The 18,940-nt window shown below is 47.5% G+C and overlaps 1 protein-coding gene across 1 annotated transcript in view; it reads left to right on the top strand.

Annotated features, from left to right (window-relative positions):
- RARS2 (arginyl-tRNA synthetase 2, mitochondrial) overlaps positions 1-18,940 on the top strand; it is a 205,974-nt gene that overhangs the window by 103,212 nt on the left and 83,822 nt on the right. The window contains exon 11 of the mRNA XM_069235558.1: positions 5,102-5,197. Coding sequence (XP_069091659.1) covers positions 5,102-5,197 — 96 coding nt within the window. The remainder of the gene's footprint in view (positions 1-5,101; positions 5,198-18,940) is intronic.

Below are 18,940 nucleotides of genomic sequence, written 5' to 3' on the forward strand. Positions count from 1 at the left end.
GGACGATATCCTCTTGTCCGCCCCGGGACAAGAAAGGGGGTTGTGGGCTTTGTGGTGTCCTCTAACATGGAGTGTCAGGTACCGTAGTCGGCAAAATGGCAAACAGTGACATTTGTGGTGGTGCATTAGAGCACAACATACCCCTTCAGTACCAGGAGTTGTGAAGGGTAGGAATGTTGGGAGTAGCTGTATGGGGAGCAGGCTTGTCGGTATTCCCCAACAGGTTGGATCAAGGCCGGAAGTACCTCACTCTGGGAGTCTGGATGGCTATTGTGCGGTCCAGTGCCAGGTAATGCGAAGCATCTGATCGCAGCGGCCCCTCGGGCCAGTCGTAGGGATTGTTATCTAGTTAGTGCCGCTAGGTAATAGCAGGATGTGTCTGTCGGTGTGAGGACCACGCTGTGGGTCCTTTCTGGTCTCTCAGTTGCTGTAAGCTGGAGTGCTGTCATCAGTTGGGCCCCCTGGAGGATGCTCCGCAACATATGGGGAAGATCCCAGGGTAGGAGTACCCAGTGGGGTGGAGGGTGAGAGACAGTTGCCCCTCTGCAGAATTAGGAGTGAAATCTGCTGTATGGGGCAGTTTGCGGGGGTGGGCACTAGAAGGAAAGGATGAAGATGGGCAGTTCTGCCCACTGCTTGTTATCTGTAAGGGAGTCTTCACCTGGCATGACCCCCAGTTAATAATCAGTATGGCAACGTCAGTTGCGGAGTGTCATCTTAAGCCCCAACCACCCTGATGCCTAGTGGTCATAAGGAGGAGGGACTCTCCTCTTTGCCCCCGATTCCTCAAGTGTAAGTGTCTCACTGCTCCTGGGTTTGCTGGTGTAGTCGGGTGGTTGAGCGGGAAATAGAGTGGGAGAGCTCTCCCTGCTGCCCAGCGAGCCTACCTTGTTGGCGGTGCCATGTGAGGCTCACTGGCTCGGGTGTAGAGGAAATGGCAGGGCCCCTCTCAGCTCCCAGGTGGGCCCACAGCAAGCATCACATGCTCACAAGGGTGAGATAGCTGAATGGGTACAGTTCAGTCCTCCTTCAGTTGGGATGGGTTTTCCTTGCCTCATCGGAGCCCCTGCAGGCTAGCAAGGGGGCCAGGGAGCCCAGCAGCTGATGCCACAGCACAATCACGAAAGGGCCCGGCACCGCCTAGGCTGATGTCCCCAGGCCCGGTGTGCTGTGCAGGCTCCTTCTGCCAGGGGAAACCCCGCTCACCGTCTCAGCCATAAGTCTCCCTGCAGCAGCGCCACAATGTCAGGACCGACGACATGCAGTATACGGCCCCGGCGGGCCCGCTTACGACTCCTAGGAAGCGCTCCCTCAGAGGTCCGTTGTCAGCACAGTTAGGGTAACTAAGTGTTCGAGCTCCCGCCGTCTCTTACGAGTGACACACTGGTCTCACTGCATAGCTGCGATGTAAGCCCCACAGGTTCTCATGGTCCAGGAGGCCCAGCAGCCAGTGACTCAGCCTGAGGCCCCAAGTGTCTGCCACAGCTGCTGATGGTGCGCAGCCTGGTGCGCAGCCTGGTGCGCTGCCTTGGCCATTTCTGAAGGCAGCGCCTGTGGCTCCTCCGTGGTCTGTGGGGAAGGCAAGGCAAGTTCATTTCAGCGGCTGAGCCCAGCTAGCAGATTAAAGTGGATGTCAGCGGATGGTAGTCCGTAGTTCCAGGTACATGTGTCTAGCATCATAGTTGGCCAAGCCACGCCCCACATAAAACCCTCAAAGTAGTATTAAGAAATGTAAGCCCACTTATTAATGACTATATGATTCTAGTCAGCTTGTTTAATCTTTTAATCTGATGCCATGGACTAGTCTGTCTAATATGCTGTGGATAGATCCAGGAGATTCCATGCTGCTTTATTAGTCTCATCTAGTGAGATGAAGAGGACTATTGTTATGTCACCTACCATAGAATGCATGCCTCTCATAGACGTGCACTCCAAAGCACAAATGGTTCATGTAATGTAGCTGGTATTGGTCCACATATTATTTTGGTTGTTTTGTAGCTTAACCCTTGAGGATTATTTTATTGTATTGACTCAAAATTGGTATACAGTTGACTAGAGCTTCTGAACCCTCCACTTTTTTCTATTAGGTGGTGCTTCTTTAAATGTGAAACGTTTGAGGTATTTAGTGCATGGAGAGAGTATTAGGAAGAATCTAGGACAAGCAAGTCTGGACACTAGTAAACTGTAAGTGCTACCTTGGTCTGTGAGAGTCCTTACCTACTCAATCCAGTGTAATAGCTTAGAGTGCCTAGGTGCAGGCCTGTGGTTTAGTGTGCCTTAAAAGCAGTGCACTGTGGCCCATTAGAGCCATTACAATGCAGTTTTTAAAAATGGGGACTCTAGCTGACAGTGGTTTGCACCCTGTCCAAGTAGGGACCCTCACTCTAGACAGGGTAAGGGAGTCGCACAGCTAAGATAACCCCTGCTCACCCACTTGTTAGCTTGGCACAAGCAGTCCGGCTTATCTCAGAGGATGTGTCAAGTATTTTTACATACAAAGTAATACAATGAAAATACTACAAAAGGACTCCATACCAGTTTTAAAAAAATAGCCAATATTTATCTGAGTAAAAGAAGACCAAAACGGCAAAAATCCAACATACACAAGTCAAAATAGCTCTTTTAAAAGGTTTAAGCATAGGAATCAATTGATGTATTTCTTTAGCACATAGTACCTGGGATGCGTCAAAAACAAAGACGATGCAGGCCACAGGGGAGGTGAAGCACCGGAAAAGCAAGGTTCCTTACTGCAGTGCGGGGTTGCCACCCAGGGACGATGCGTGGAAAATCCAGACACGCTGTGTTGATGGGACTGTGGTGAAACAGACGCTGCTTCGATTCTGCAGCTGCGATACAAGTATTACATCACTTTTTCAGCCGCGAGACAGGTGCAGTGTTGATTCACCTGGTGCGGCACGTTGTTACGTGGATTTTCTCCTTCAGATCACCAGCTTGCACATCCAAGGGTGCAGGGACTGGATTTGGCACCATTTGGCAAGTTAGGACTCTCAACAGAAGAGCTCAGGCGCTGGGGCAGATGAAGTCTTTGATGTCCCTGAGACTTCTTAACAGGAGGCAAGTTCAGTCCTAGCCCTTGGAGAACCTTTGGAAGCAGGATATAGAAAGCCAAGTCCAGTTCTTTCACTCCCAGGACAGAAGCAGCAAGCAGCATGCCAGCACAATAAAGCAACAGGCAGAGTAGTAGTCCATCCTACAGCATCTAGCTCTTCTTCCTGGCAGAATTTCCTGAGTCCAGAAGTATTCTAACTATGTAGTGTCAGAGGTCTAGTAATTATACCCATTTCTGTCTTTGAAGTAGGCAAACTTCAAAGAGAAGACTTTATAGTACACAAGGCCCTGCCCTGGCCCCGGACACACTCCAGGGGGTTAAAGACTGCTTTGTGTGAGGACAGGCGCAGCTCTGTTCAGGTGCATGTGTTGGCGCCTCCCACCACCATCTAGAGTGAATGCACAAACAGCCCAACTGACATCCTGACCCAGAGGTGTATTCAGCAGACAGGCAGCAGCACATAATAGTTAAGCAAGAAAATGCCCTCTTTCTGAAAGTGGCATTTTCCAACTTACAATTGAAAACCCAACTTCACCAAAAGATGTATTTTTTAATTGTGAGCTCAGAGACCCCAAACTCCAAATCTCTACCTGCTCCCGGTGGGAAATTACACTTAAAAGATACTTCAAGGCAATCCTCATGTTGCCGTATTGGAGAGAGAGGACTTGCAATAATGAAATACAAAATTAGCAGTATTTCACTAACAGGACATGTAAAACACACCAGTACATGTCCTACCCTTTAAATACACTGCACCCTGCCCATGGGGCTGCCTTGGGACTACCTTAGAGGTGACTTACAGGTAATAAAAGGGAAGGTTTGGACCTGGCAAGTGGGTACACTTGCCAGGTCGACATGACAGTTTAAAACTGCACACACAAGCAGTGCAATGGCAGGACAGAACCATATTTACAGGGCTACTCATGTGGGCGGCACAATTAGTGCTGTAGGCCCACTAGTAGCATTTGATTTACAGGCCTGGACACACACTGTGCACTGTTTTATGGACTTACTAGTAAATCAACTATGACATTCATGGAGAAACCAATCACCAATACATTTTAGACAGAGGGCATATGCAGTTTAGCACTGGATAGAAGTGGTAAAGTGTCCAGAGTCCTAAAGCCAACAAAAACAGGTCAGACAAATAGGAGGAAGAGGGCAAAAAGTTTGGGGATAATCCTGCAAAAAGGTCAGGTCCACAGCAGTGTAATAACTTGATGTATTCAGGTGCTGTGCACTGTGGTGAGGTTAGTAGCCCTAGGATGCAGTACGGTTTGGTGGCCTAGCGTTTCTCGAATATATCTCAATGTGGAGACCCACGTCTTAAATACATTATGTTGGCGTGCTGTTTTTTAAAATGTATTGTGGTACATTGATATCTCTATGATGCAGTTAAGTGTTATGGGTTAGTGTACCAGTGATGCCTTACAACGTGAATGGAATCCAGTATTTTGCGTTAGTCCTGCATCCACGTAACTGCACCATTACAAAAGATTTCCAATGTACTTGCTGAATCAGTAGTGGAATGCTGAGAAGGTACATTCCAATAATGGAACATGAAATCTATCTATGCATGCTATGACACTTGCAAGTCATGAATAAACATGAATAAAAGTTTCAGTTTGACTTTATCTTGAAGATCTTGTTTTTTGCACTTGTATTAGGCTAACCGCTTTGCTTATGTATTTTTATCTTGTCAGCTAAACTTAAAATGTCAACAAGCGGAAAATGTCAAATTGAAAAGTGCAGTAGGAAAAGTCCTATTTAAGTGAAAACAGATTTCTATTTGTGACACTATGTTGTTACCTATACCATTCCCAGTTTGTAAGCCGCTAAGAATGAAATTCAAATTTGGTCCCTCTTTGATGTTCATCACCTTGGTGCCACTGGGGGGGGAGGGGTCCTGCTATAAATGTTTTTCATGGTTATTCTTATAAAGGTAAGACTGTCTGTGCGGGAGATTAACTGTAAGGCATTTTTCTGTTTTTCTGCTATCCTCGTCTATTAATCTGTTTCTTTTTCTTGTAGGAAAGGAACAGGAGTCATAGATCTGTCTGGAAAGGGAGACCTTTCCTCTCATGCCACCGTTGTACGCAGCGATGGGACTTCACTTTACATTACAAGGCATGTGTATTTTTAACACATTTCAGTTTGAAAGAAACCAATTTAATTTATAGCACTGAAAAATGCTTCAATATGGTTGCCAATATCTATCTTTTTATATATATATATGTTCGGTGGCATGTGTAGCTGCAGATACACATGCTGTACACATCCCGCCATCTGGTGTTGGGCTCGGAGTGTTACAAGTTGTTTTTCTTCGAAGAAGTCTTTTCGAGTCACGAGACCGAGGGACTCCTCCCATTTCGGCTCCATTGCGCATGGGCGTCGACTCCATCTTAGATTGTTTTTTTTCCGCCATCGGGTTCGGACGTGTTCCTTTTCGCTCCGTGTTTCGGGTCGGAAAGTTAGTTAGAATCTCGGAAAAATCGTCGGTATTGTTTGCGTTCGGTATCGGGTTAGTTACAACTGATCGACACCGACTTTTGAAGAGCTCCGGTGGCCCTTTGGGGTTTTTTCGATCCCCCGTCGGGGCCTGGTCGGCCCGGCCACGTGTCTCTTCAAGGCTGATGGAACGGACCCCATTCCGCTTCTGCCCAAAATGCCATAACAAGTATCCATATACAAATCAGCATCTGGTCTGTAACTTGTGTTTGTCGCCAGAACACAAGGAAGATACTTGTGAAGCCTGTCGAGCGTTTTGGTCCAGGAAGACACTAAGAGACCGAAGAGCAAGGAGACTGCAAATGGCGTCGGCGCCGACAGGACAAGAGCGTTTCGAGGAGGAGGAAGAAACATTCTCCATCCATGAATCGGACTCGGATGAGATCGATCCCGAAGAAACGCCGAAAACCGTGAGTAAGACGTCGAAACACAAAACTCACGAAAAAACCACGAAAGCCCAGGGGACGCCACCGCCAACAGGCCATGGCTTAACCCGAAAAATAGGTGACCGATCATCGGCACCGAAAAAGGGCACGCTGGGGGCGAAGTCATCCGACTCCGATCGAGATACCGCCACACAGCAATCTCGGGCTCGAGATAGTGGCTCCGAGCAGGTTCGGCACCGAGATAGCGGCACCGAAATGGGTCGGCACCGAGAGACCACGATGCCGAAAGGAAAGAAGGTTTCGTCGGAACCGAAAAAAAAGCAGCCGAAAAGGTTTCGATACCGAAACATCCGGCCTCGGAACCGAAAACAAGTTCCTACACTGAGGAACAAGGACTGTCCACACAAATGAAGACACATAGATTTGGACAGGAACTAGAAACAATAGAGCCAGACTATACACCAAGAAGGCTCCATATCCAAAAAGAAACAGGGAAGATCAGTACTCTCCCTCCGATTAAAATGAAACGCAAACTTGCCTTTCAGGAAAAAGACAAGCAGCCACAGGCGAAGGTGGCTAAACAAGTAACCCCGCCACCATCTCCACAATGCTCTCCGCAACCATCACCGGTAGCCACTCCACCAATGATGCAATCCCCAACTCATACAGGAATGAGTCAAGATGACCCTGACGCATGGGACCTTTATGACGCACCAGTGTCAGATAATAGTCCTGAATGTTATCCAGCTAGACCGTCGCCACCAGAGGATAGTACAGCCTACGCACAGGTGGTGTCGAGAGCAGCGGCATTTCATAATGTCAGCCTGCATGCTGAGCCCATTGAAGACGACTTTCTTTTTAACACACTGTCGTCCACACACAGCCAGTATCAAAGTCTTCCTATGCTACCCGGAATGCTAAAACACTCCAAACAAGTGTTTGAAGAGCCTGTAAAAGGAAGGACCATTACTCCAAGAGTGGAGAAAAATATAAACCGCCACCAACAGACCCCGTGTACATCACACAACAGCTAACACCGGACTCAGTTGGAGTAGGGGCTGCGCGCAAAAGAGCGAACTCACATACTTCAGGAGATGCACCACCTCCAGATAAAGAAAGTAGAAAATTCGACGCAGCAGGCAAAAGGGTGGCGGCACAGGCAGCAAACCAGTGGCGTATTGCCAATTCACAGGCTTTGTTAGCCAGATACGATAGGGCCCATTGGGACGAAATGCAACACTTTATAGAATATTTGCCCAAAGAGTTCCAAAAGAGAGCGCAACAAGTAGTAGAAGAAGGACAGAGTATCTCCAACAATCAGATACGGTCAGCAATGGATGCTGCAGACACAGCTGCTAGAACTGTCAACACAGCAGTAACAATAAGGAGACATGCATGGCTGCGTACATCAGGATTTAAACCAGAAATACAGCAAGCTGTGCTGAATATGCCATTCAGCAGTTGTTTGGGCCGGAGGTGGACACTGCAATCAAAAAACTTAAAGAAGACACTGACACGGCCAAAGCCATGGGCGCACTCTACTCCCCACAGGGCAGAGGCACATTTCGAAAGACACAGTTTAGAGGGGGGTTTCGAGGACAAAGTACGGAACCCACAACCTCACAGACAAGACCCACTTACCAGAGCCAGTATCAGCGGGGAAGTTTTCGGCGACAATATAGAGGGGGACAATTCCAAAAGAACAGAGGAAAGTTCCAAAGTCCCAAAACTCCTCAAAACAAACAGTGACTTCCAAGTCACACATCCCCAACACATAACATCTGTGGGGGGGGAGACTAACCAAATTTTACAAACATTGGGAGGAAATAACAACAGACACTTGGGTCCTAGCAATTATCCAGCATGGTTATTGCATAGAATTTCTCAAATTCCCTCCAAACGTCCCACCGAAAACACACAATGGGCCTGATTCTAACTTCGGCGGGCGGCGGAGGCCGCCCGCCGAAGTTCCCCCACCAAAATACCGCTCCGCGGTCTAAAGACCGCTGAGGGTATTTTGGGATTTGCCCTGGGCTGGCGGGCGGCCGCCAAAAGGCCGCCCGCCAGCCCAGGGCAAATCAACCTTCCCACGAGGACGCCGGCTCAGAATTGAGCCGGCGTAGTGGGAAGGTGCGACGGGTGCAGTGGCACCCGTCGCGTATTTCAGTGTCTGCATAGCAGACACTGAAATACTTTGTGGGGCCCTCTTACGGGGGCCCCTGCAGTGCCCATGCCATGGGCATGGGCACTGCAGGGGCCCCGCGGCACCCCCTACCGCCATCCTGTTCCTGGCGGGAGACCCGCCAGGAACAGGATGGCGGTAGGGGGTGTCAGAATCCCCATGGCTGCGGAGCGCGCTCCGCAGCCATAGAGGATTCTGTAGGGCAGCGGAAAACCAGCGGGAGACCGCCGGTTTTCCTTGTCTGACCGCGGCCGAACCGCCGCGGTCAGAATGCCCTGCGGGGCACCGCCGGTCTGTCGGCGGTGCTCCCGCCGACCCTGGCCCCGGCGGTCTGAGACCGCCGGGGTCAGAATGACCCCCAATATGTCAAAACAACATATAGATCTTCTAGGACTAGAAGTTCAGGCATTGCTACTAAAAGAAGCAATAGAATTAGTACCAAAACACCAGAAAGGAACAGGAGTTTACTCTCTGTACTTTCTCATACCCAAAAAAGACAAGAGTCTGAGACCTATATTAGATCTCCGAACATTAAATACCTACATCAAATCAGATCACTTTCACATGGTGACATTACAAGATGTAATTCCACTACTCAAACAACAAGACTACATGACAACACTAGATCTAAAGGATGCATATTTCCATATACCGATACATCCTTCACACAGAAAGTACTTAAGGTTTGTATTCCAGGGGATACATTACCAATTCAAGGTGTTGCCATTCGGAATTACAACTGCACCAAGAGTTTTTACAAAGTGCCTGGCAGTCGTAGCTGCACATATCAGAAGGCAGCAAATACATGTGTTCCCGTACCTAGACGATTGGTTAATCAAAACCAACACGCTAGAAAAATGTTCACAACACACAAAGTATGTCATAGAAAGCCTCCACAAACTAGGTTTCTCAATCAACTACACAAAGTCACACCTTATGCCGTGTCAAACACAGCAATACTTAGGGGCGACAATCAACACAGCAAAAGGGATTGCCACTCCAAGTCCACAAAGGGTTCAGGCATTTCACAATATAATACAGGCCATGTATCCAAAACAAAAAATACAAGTCAAAATGGTAATGAAACTCCTAGGCATGATGTCCTCATGCATAGCCATTGTCCCAAACGCAAGGTTGCACATGCGGCCCTTACAACAGTGCCTAGCATCACAGTGGTCACAGGCACAGGGTCAACTTCTAGATCTGGTGTTGGTAGACTGCCAAACATACACCTCGCTTCAATGGTGGAACAGTATAAATTTAAACAAAGGGCGGCCTTTCCAAGACCCAGTGCCACAATATGTAATAACGACAGATGCCTCCATGATAGGGTGGGGAGCACACCTCAATCAATACAGCATCCAAGGACAATGGGACACTCACCAAAAACAGTTTCACATAAATCACTTAGAACTATTAGCAGTATTTCTAGCGCTGAAAGCATTTCAACCCATAATAAGCCACAAACACATTCTTGTCAAAACAGACAACATGACAACGATGTATTACCTAAACAAACAGGGAGGGACACACTCAACACAGTTGTGTCTCCTGGCACAAAAAATATGGCATTGGGCGATTCACAACCACATTCGCCTAATAGCACAATTTATTCCAGGAATTCAGAATCAGTTAGCAGACAATCTCTCTCGGGATCACCAGCAGATCCATGAATGGGAGATTCACCCCCAAATACTGAATACTTACTTCCAGAGTTGGGGAACACCACAAATAGATCTATTTGCAACAAAGGAAAACGCAAAATGCCAAAACTTTGCATCCAGGTACCCACAAGATCAGTCTCAGGGCAATGCGTTATGGATGAGTTGGTCAGGGATATTTGCTTACGCTTTTCCCCCTCTCCCACTCCTTCCATATCTAGTAAACAAGTTGAGTCAAAACAAACTCAAACTCATACTAATAGCACCAACATGGGCAAGACAACCTTGGTACACAACACTACTAGACCTTTCAGTAGTGCCCCATGTCAAACTACCAAACATACCAGATCTGTTAACGCAACACAGACAACAGATCAGACACCCAAATCCAGCATCGCTGAATCTAGCAATCTGGCTCCTGAAGTCCTAGAGTTCGGACACTTAGACCTTACACATGAAGGTCATAAAACAAGCTAGGAAACCTACCACTAGACATTGCTATGCAAATAAGTGAAAAAGATTTGTTCATTACTGCCATAATAATCAAATTCAACCCTTACACGCATCTGCCAAAGACATCGTAGGATACTTACTACATTTGCAAAAGTCAAAGCTAGCTTTTTCTTCCATTAAGATACATCTTACAGCAATTTCAGCTTACCTGCAAATTACGCACTCAATTTCTCTATTTAGGATACCAGTCATAAAAGCATTTATGGAAGGTCTAAAGAGAATTATACCACCAAGAACACCACCAGTTCCTTCATGGAACCTCAACATTGTCTTAACACGACTCATGGGTCCACCTTTTGAGCCCATGCACTCTTGTGAAATGCAATACTTAACATAGAAAGTTGCATTTTTAATTGCCATCACATCTTTAAGAAGAGTAAGTGAGATTCAAGCATTTACCATACAAGAACCATTTATTCAAATACACAAGCATAAAGTAGTTCTACGAACAAATCCTAAATTTTTACCAAAAGTCATATCACCGTTCCACTTAAATCAAACAGTAGAATTACCAGTGTTCTTCCCACAGCCAGACTCTGTAGCTGAAAGAGCACTACATACATTAGACATCAAAAGAGCGTTAATGGACTACATTGATAGAACAAAACTAATTCGAAAAACAAAACAATTATTTATTGCTTTCCAAAAACCTCATACAGGAAATCCAATTTCTAAACAAGGCATTGCTAGATAGATAGTTAAGTGCATTCAAACCTGTTATCTTAAATCAAAAAGAGATCTGCCTATTACACCAAAGGCACACTCAACTAGAAAGAAAGGGGCTACCATGGCCTTTCTAGGAAATATTCCAATGACCGAAATATGTAAGGCAGCTACATGGTCTACGCCTCATACATTTACCAAACACTACTGTGTAGATGTGCTAACAGCACAACAAGCTACAGTAGGCCAAGCAGTACTACGAACATTGTTTCAAACAACTTCAACTCCTACAGGCTGAACCACCGCTTTTGGGGAGATAACTGCTTATTAGTCTATGCACAGCATGTGTATCTGCAGCTACACATGCCACCGAACGGAAAATGTCACTTACCCAGTGTACATCTGTTCGTGGCATTAGTCGCTGCAGATTCACATGCGCCCACCTGCCTCCCCGGGAGCCTGTAGCGTTTTAGAAGTTGATCTTGAACATCTGTATATTTGTAAATATATTACTTTAAACTACATTATGTACATTACTCCATTGCATGGGCGCTATTACTAGCATACACAACTCCTACCTCACCCTCTGCGGGGGAAAACAATCTAAGATGGAGTCGACGCCCATGCGCAATGGAGCCGAAATGGGAGGAGTCCCTCGGTCTCGTGACTCGAAAAGACTTCTTCGAAGAAGAAAAAACTTGTAACACTCCGAGCCCAACACCAGATGGCGGGATGTGCACAGCATGTGTATCTGCAGCGACTAATGCCACGAACAGATGTACACTGGGTAAGTGACATTTTATATGCTGTGCATTATCCTGCCATCTAGTGTTGGGCTCGTAGTGTTACAAGTTGTTTTTCTTCGAAGAAGTCTTTTCGAGTCACAAGATCGAGTGACTCCTCCTCTTCGGTTCCATTGCGCATGGGCATCGACTCCATTGTTAGATTGTTTTTCCGCAGAGGGTAAGGAAGGAGTGATAGAGTATATAGGTGAAAAATAAGAGATATCCATGCTAATGTAAATATATATATACATATGTACAAATGTTTTTTTAACTTAAACAACTACAGGCTTCCGGGGAGGGTGCATGTGAATCTGCCGCGTAACATGCCACGAACAGATGTCCACTGGGTAAGTGATATTTTCCGTTCGATGGCATGTGTGCAGATACACATGCTGTGCATAGACTACAAAGCAGTTTGTCCTCCCATAAAAGAGCAGTGGTTAGCTTGTAGGAGTTGAAGTTGTTTGAAATAATGTTCTTAGTACAGCTTGGGCTACTGTGGCTTGTTGTCGTGATAATATGTCTACACAGTAGTGTTTAGTGAATGTATGTGGTGTTGACCAAGTGGTTGCTCTACATATTTCAGCCATTGGTATATTTCCTAAAAAAGCCATTGTTGCACCTTTTTTTCCTTGTAGTGTGTGCTTTAGGAGTAAATAAGAGATGTATTTTGGCTTTAATGTAGCATGTTTGAATACATCTTACAATCCAGCTTGCTAAACCTTGTTTTGATATGGTATTGCCTGTATTAGGTTTTTGGAATGCAACAAATAGTTGTTTAGTCTTTCTAAACGGTTTAGTTCTGTCTGTATAGTACATTAAAGCTCTTTTTATGTCTAATGTGTATAGAGCTCTCTCTGCCACAGAATCTGGCTGTGGGAAGAAGACTGACAGTTCCACTGTTTGATTTATATGAAATGGTGATACCACTTTTGGAATAAATTTTGGGTTTGTTCTTAGTACAACTTTATGCTTGTGTACTTGGAAGAAGGGTTCTTCAAGAGTAAAGGCTTAGATTTCACATACTCTTCTTAAAGAAGTAATTGCTACTAGGAAGGCAACCTTCCATGTTAGAAATTGCAATTGGCACAAGTGCATAGGCTCAAATGGTGGTACTATAAGTCGTGTAAGCACTATATTTAAATTCCAAGAAGGGACTGGTGGTGTTCTGGGTAGAATGATGCGTTTTAAACTTTCCATGAAAGCTTTAATGACAGGAACTCTAAGTAAAGAGCTGTGCTGTATATTTTGTAAATATGCTGAAATTGCAGTAAGATGAATTTTTATTGAACTCCATGGGAGTCGGGCTTGAGCCCTGAGTCAAGCCTCAAGAGGCACCAACACTTGAGCCCAATGCTGACTGGGTACATTTCAACCTCTAGCACCCTCCTCAGCATCTAGCAAATCACTGTCCAAGGGCATCGAGCCAACTACCAGTGTCTCTTCAACACTGAGCCTCTGAGCTGCACCTCTGGAGCTGGGATTGACCCCAAAGGCACAGCCCTGGACTGATTCAAAGCTTGGTAGCGCACGTACTCTCCACGCCAAGGTCAGACACCATAGAGACATCCATCATCCTCCATCTGCCCGCTGTCCTCACCTCGAGGCAGAAGAAAATCTTAATTTATCCTGTAACAAGGACTGTCCTCACCAACCACTAGAGCCTACATATATACCCGTCCGCATTCCCAAAAAGCATAGGCTTGCTTTTAAAGAGTAGGTGCCCTTCAAGCCCCCCCACCTTTCCTGCCTTTAGAAGGGATAGTGGCAGGGCAGTGGGTCCTACCTGTCCCTGGGTATTATCCACTAAAACCCCCATGCATTTTATACCTTCACACTCTCCACAGGCCCTCTACCCATGCCTGTTATGCGGCAAAATTGAAAAGGTTTGTCCACCGCTGCAGTGATAAATATATAGAGCACTCAGGGGCTCACTCATTTGATTTCTGCTTCACCTTCAGATAAATGGGTTTGCCTACACTTCCATCCACCTACGTTTGACTAAAACAGCAGCAAACATGCAAAATAAGGAACCTACGTCTCTCTTTGAAATCCCTGTAACTAAAACTTTCATTAAGGGTCTCAAAAGGGTTACACCTCCTAAAATAGTGACGTGCCCCTTCTGCAACTTGAATGTAGTTTGCTCATGGGTCCACCTTTTTAACCTCTGCTTTCTGGTTGTTGTCACTGAATGGGACCTTCGTAAGAGGAATCACCTTTCTGATGCATCAGCAAACAACATGCTTTAACTATAAAGAAATATTTCATTCAGATTCGCAAGGACAGAGTGGTTCCTATCAATACTGAGTTCCTGCCAAAGGTAGTGTCACCTTTTCCTATTACTCACACCGTTCTGCTGCCTGCATTCTTCCTGCACCCTGACACTTTAAGAGAAAGGGCTTTACACTCACTAAACATTAAAAGGGCTTTACATCGATAGGACCAAGTCCTTCAGTAAAACAACTCTTAGTAGCCTTTGCAAAGCCTCTCATGATGCGCCCCAGCTCCAAGTCAGGCATTGCGAGATTGATTGTCAAATACATACAAACCTGTTATACCAAATCAAGCACATTCCAGCTGTTCCACCAAGCGTGCATCCTATAAGTGAAAAAGTTGCCACCATGGCTTTACTAAGCATCATCCTTTTAGAGCTAAAAGACTGGAACTGTTGAACTCAAAATTTCAGACCTGTCTAATTTCCTTTCTTGAAGACCTCAAACCCCATCCCTTGAGAGTTGACAATAGAGACAAACATGCTGTTCTATGCAAATCACATATTCCTTTGTTGCGTATGCTGCAATGTTAGTTTCTGCTGTAGTTACTTGTGAAGCACTCTGCTGACCACGTAGCTACACCGCACCATAAAAACTATTTAAAATAAAACCACAAGGACCACATTCAGTGCAACAGATGCAATGCTGATATAATGTACAGAAAATATGAAGACAAAGCTATATAGTCACCATTTATAGTTTACTGAACTAACAATAACTTGCACTCCCATTGTGCACTGATTATGACCTCACATATTTCCATCACTCATTGTTATTAAATGATATTATTTATGACCACTGATGACATCGCAAATAACATTGATTACATCACCCAAGCTTCTTTTGTACACATTACTCTATACACTAGTATTGCACTGGAGGCCTGAAAGTTAGTACAAAATAGCTCAGAATAATCTAAAACATCAATAATGCCATCACAGATACAACTCCCATAGGTGTAGCAAGCATGTGTTATCTGCAACATTGACCCTATACCATACGATTTATGGGTAGCCTAGTTCACATTACCAATTAACCAATCAATCATTTCTAGAGTGCACTACTCACCCATAGGGTCTCAAGGCGCTGTGGGCTATGTCCTCAGGGTTCAGTCGAAGAGCCAGGTCTTGAGTTCCTTCCTGAATTGAGGTACCGATGCTGACTGTCTGAGGTGGAGAAGTAAGGTGTTCCAACCTTTAGCTGCCAGGTAGGTGAAGGATCTGCCTCTGGCTGAGGACTCCTTTATGCTGGGTATGTTGACGTGTGACTGCTGGGAGGAGCGGAGAGGTCTGGAAGGGGAGTACCAGATGAGGCGATGGTTGAGGTAGTCGGGTCCAATGTTGTGGAGGGCTCTGTAGGCAAGTACAAGGAGTTTCAAGTTGATCCTCTTCTCAGTGGTGAGCCAAAGGAGGTCTCTCCGGTGTCTTGTGATGTGTTCTCGGCGGGGATGCTCAGGACAAGTCTGGTGGCAGCATTCTGGATTTGTTGTAGCTTGCTCAGGTTCTTCTTGGAGGTTTCCGGCATAGAGGGCGTTGCTGTAGTCAAGTCTGCTTGTGATCAGGGGGTGTGTCACGGTCTTTTGGCAGTCGGTCGGTTGGTATCCATCAGAAGATCTTCTGTAGGAGTCGGAGGGTGTGGAAGCAGGTAGATGCGACAGAGTTGCGCTGTCTGGTCATGGTGACCGCTGAGTCGAGGGCATCACAGAGGTTTTGTGCGTGGTATGCAGGAGTGGATGGGCTGCCGAGTGTGGACGGCCACCAGGAGCCATCCTAGGCTGAGTAGGAGGGTCCCAGGATGAGGATCTCTGTCTTGTCGGAGTTCAGTTTGAGGTAGCTCTCCTTCATCCAGGTGGCGACTGCTTCCATCCCGTCTTTGAAAATGTTCTTGGCTTTTGGAGGGGTTTTCAGTCAGGGAGATGATCAGCTGGGGGGTGTCAGTGCAGGAGACGATGTTCATACTGTAGTTTCTGACGATTGGGGCAAGCGGGGTCATGTAGATGTTGAACAGTGTGGGGCTCAACGAGGATCCTTGAGGTACTCCACAGCTGATTTCTGTAGGTTCTGACAGGTGTGGCGGGAGCCTTACTTTCTGTGTTCTGCCAGTCGGGGAGGAGTGTATCCATCAAAGCGCCTGGCCGCGTATGCCTGCTGTGTGGAGTCTTGCACATAGGGTGCAGCGGGACACTGTATCAAAGGCAGATGAAAGATCTAGTAGGATGAGGGCTGCTGTTTGGCCGCAGTAGAGGAGGGAGCAGATGTCATCTGTGGCAGCGAGCAGGGCGATCTCAGTGCTGTGGTTCATTCTGAATCCTGATTGGGAGATGTTGAGGGTGTTGTTGTCCTTGATGTGTTGGCGGAGCTGAATGTTGATTGCTTTCTCAGCAACCTTGGCTGGGAAGGACAGCAGCGAGTTGGGGCAATAGTTCTTGAGATCCGTGGGGTCTTCAGCAGTAGGGCGTGCTTCCAGTCTTCAGAGAAGGTTGCTGACTCTAGGGAGCAGTTGATGGTCTTATGGAGCTCGGTGCGATTGAGGCACTGGTTTTGTTGAAGATGTGGTGGAGGCAGCGGTCGGTAGGGGCTCCAGAGTGGAAGCTGCTCATTATGGAGCGAGTCTCATCCGTCATGAGGGGGGTCCAGGCGTTCAGGAGCCATGTGGATTTGGTGGATCCCTGTTGGGGCGTTGTTGGTGAGTTCGGAGAGTCTTTGGATCCGAAGCTGTCATAGATGTCCTTGATTTTCCGATGGAAGAAGGTGGCTAGTCTCTCGCAGAGGTCCTGTGATGGAGGAATGTTAGTGGACTCGACTTGTGGTTTGGTGAATTCTTTGATGATGCTGAAGAATTCTTTTGTGTTGTGTGTGGTGGTGTTGATGCAGTCCAGCAGGGCTGTTTTTCTGGTGGACCTGATGAGGCCATGGTGGGATCTTGTGGCAGATATGAAGGCTGCAAGGTCTTCCAGGGATTTGCTGTTCCTCCATTTCTTCTCCAGCCTCCTGCAGGTGCGCTTTGGATCCTGGAGTGCGGGGTGAACTAACTGGCTTTCTTGGTGGTGTGTTTTTCTGTGTTCGTTCGGAGAGGAGCTAGGATGTTGGCGCACTCAGTGATCCATTTGTGGAGGTTGCATGCTGAGGTGTTTGCATCTGTTGTGTTGGGGGGCGGTGAGTTGCTGAGGGTGCTGACGAGTTAATCCTCTGTGGTATGGTCCATCTCCTGTGAGGGGGGGGCGAGTTGTGTAAGTGTATGCTGTAGGTGTGGAGATGGAGAAGTAGATGCAGTGGTGGTTGGTCCAGTATAGCAAGGTTGAGTTGTTGATGGTGATGTTGCTGCTGGTGGAGAAGGTGGGGTCGAGAATGTGTTCATCGGTGTGCGTTGGTGAGGTGACCAGTTGCCCGAGCCCTATTGTGTCCAGGTTCTCGAGTTCCTAATGAGCCGTTGTGGTCGCTGCGGTCATTGAAGTGAAAGTTGAGGTCTCCAAGGCGTATGTAGTTGCTGAAGGTGAGTGCGCGCGGGGCTATAATGTCGGTGATGGAGTCGCTGAAAGCTGGGTGGGGTCCTGGTGTTCTCTACATGAGGATGCCACTGGTGGTGGTCTTCAGGGTGGTGTGCACTTGGAAGTGGAGGTGCTCCATGAGGGGGGGAATTTCTGTGTGTTGATCGTTAGTTCGAGGGTGGTCTTGTGAGCGATGGCTATACCGCCTCCTGGTCTGGAGGGTCGGTCTTTGCAGAGCAGCTTGTAGTCGCTGGGGATGGCGATTGCGATGTCCGGTCTGGAGGGTGAGTTTGTCCATGTGTCGTGAGGAAGGCAATGTCCTGGCGGGTGGCATCTATCAAGTTCCAAAGCTTCACGGTGTGCTTGTGTAGAAAGTGGACCTTGAGGAGGATGCACTTGAGGTGGTCTGGAGGCAGGTTAGGCGGTTCTGGTTCCCGTGGGGGAAGCGTGGTGGTAGGGTATCCGACACTCCAGGGTTCAGTACGTGGAGGGTTCAGGCATTGTATCAGTGGATGGTGCGAGATCCAGGGTCTGCGACACTCTGCGCGGTCCAGGCACAGACGGGCGCAGACAAGCTTGTTTCTGGCACGCCTTTGGCATGCCATCGGTGCAGCCTCACAGTGGCGACCCTTAAGGGGAGTGAGAAGGGAGGGATTGGTCAGCTGGGTTGCGGGAGAGCAGGAGGGCGGGAAGCGCTATGAAGTTGGTGGGCGGGGCCACAGCGTCAGCAGCGGCATGGAAGCGCTACGGAAAAGTGCGTGCTAAGTAAAGACACAAAAGCAGAAACAGTGAGAATAGTGAAAAAAGCCAGAATACAGAAAAAAGAGAAAAGGGCAGACAGACCGGACAGATGCAGATGGCCACTAGGCCACCAGAGATGAGGCGCAGGTGGGTGCCTGCGGGTGTAGGCAGGCCTCGAACACAGAACAGGCAGGCTCTATTTGGAGACAGAGGCAGCAGCAGAGGCCTCGCAGGAGGGAATAGCAGACTCTGGGCAAAAGGTGAGTGAAGTCGTCCGTCACTGTGCAGCAGCCACCCTTTTAAGGGGAGGGAGGGGGAAGGATTGGTCAGCTGGGAGGCGGGAGGGCGGGAAGCGTTACAAGGGTGGGGGGGGCGGGGCTGTGGGGGCAACAGCGGCAGGGAAGCGCTGCAGAAAAGCACACTCTAAGCAGAGATGCACCAAAGCAGAAACAGAGTGAGAAAAGTGAAAAAAAGCCAGAATAAAGAAAAAAAAATTAAAGAGAAAAAGGCAGACAGACCTGACAGACGCCGAAGGCCACTAGGCCACCGGCGATGATGCTCAGGCGGATGCGAGCCTCGAACACAAAGCCGGCAGGCTATGTTAGGAGGCAGCAGAGCAGCCACGCAGGAGGGAGCGACGGCCTCTGGTCAAAAGGTCACAGATATATGGG

The sequence above is a fragment of the Pleurodeles waltl genome, chromosome 5 (assembly GCF_031143425.1).
Source record: "Pleurodeles waltl isolate 20211129_DDA chromosome 5, aPleWal1.hap1.20221129, whole genome shotgun sequence".
Lineage (NCBI taxonomy): Eukaryota > Metazoa > Chordata > Amphibia > Caudata > Salamandridae > Pleurodeles > Pleurodeles waltl.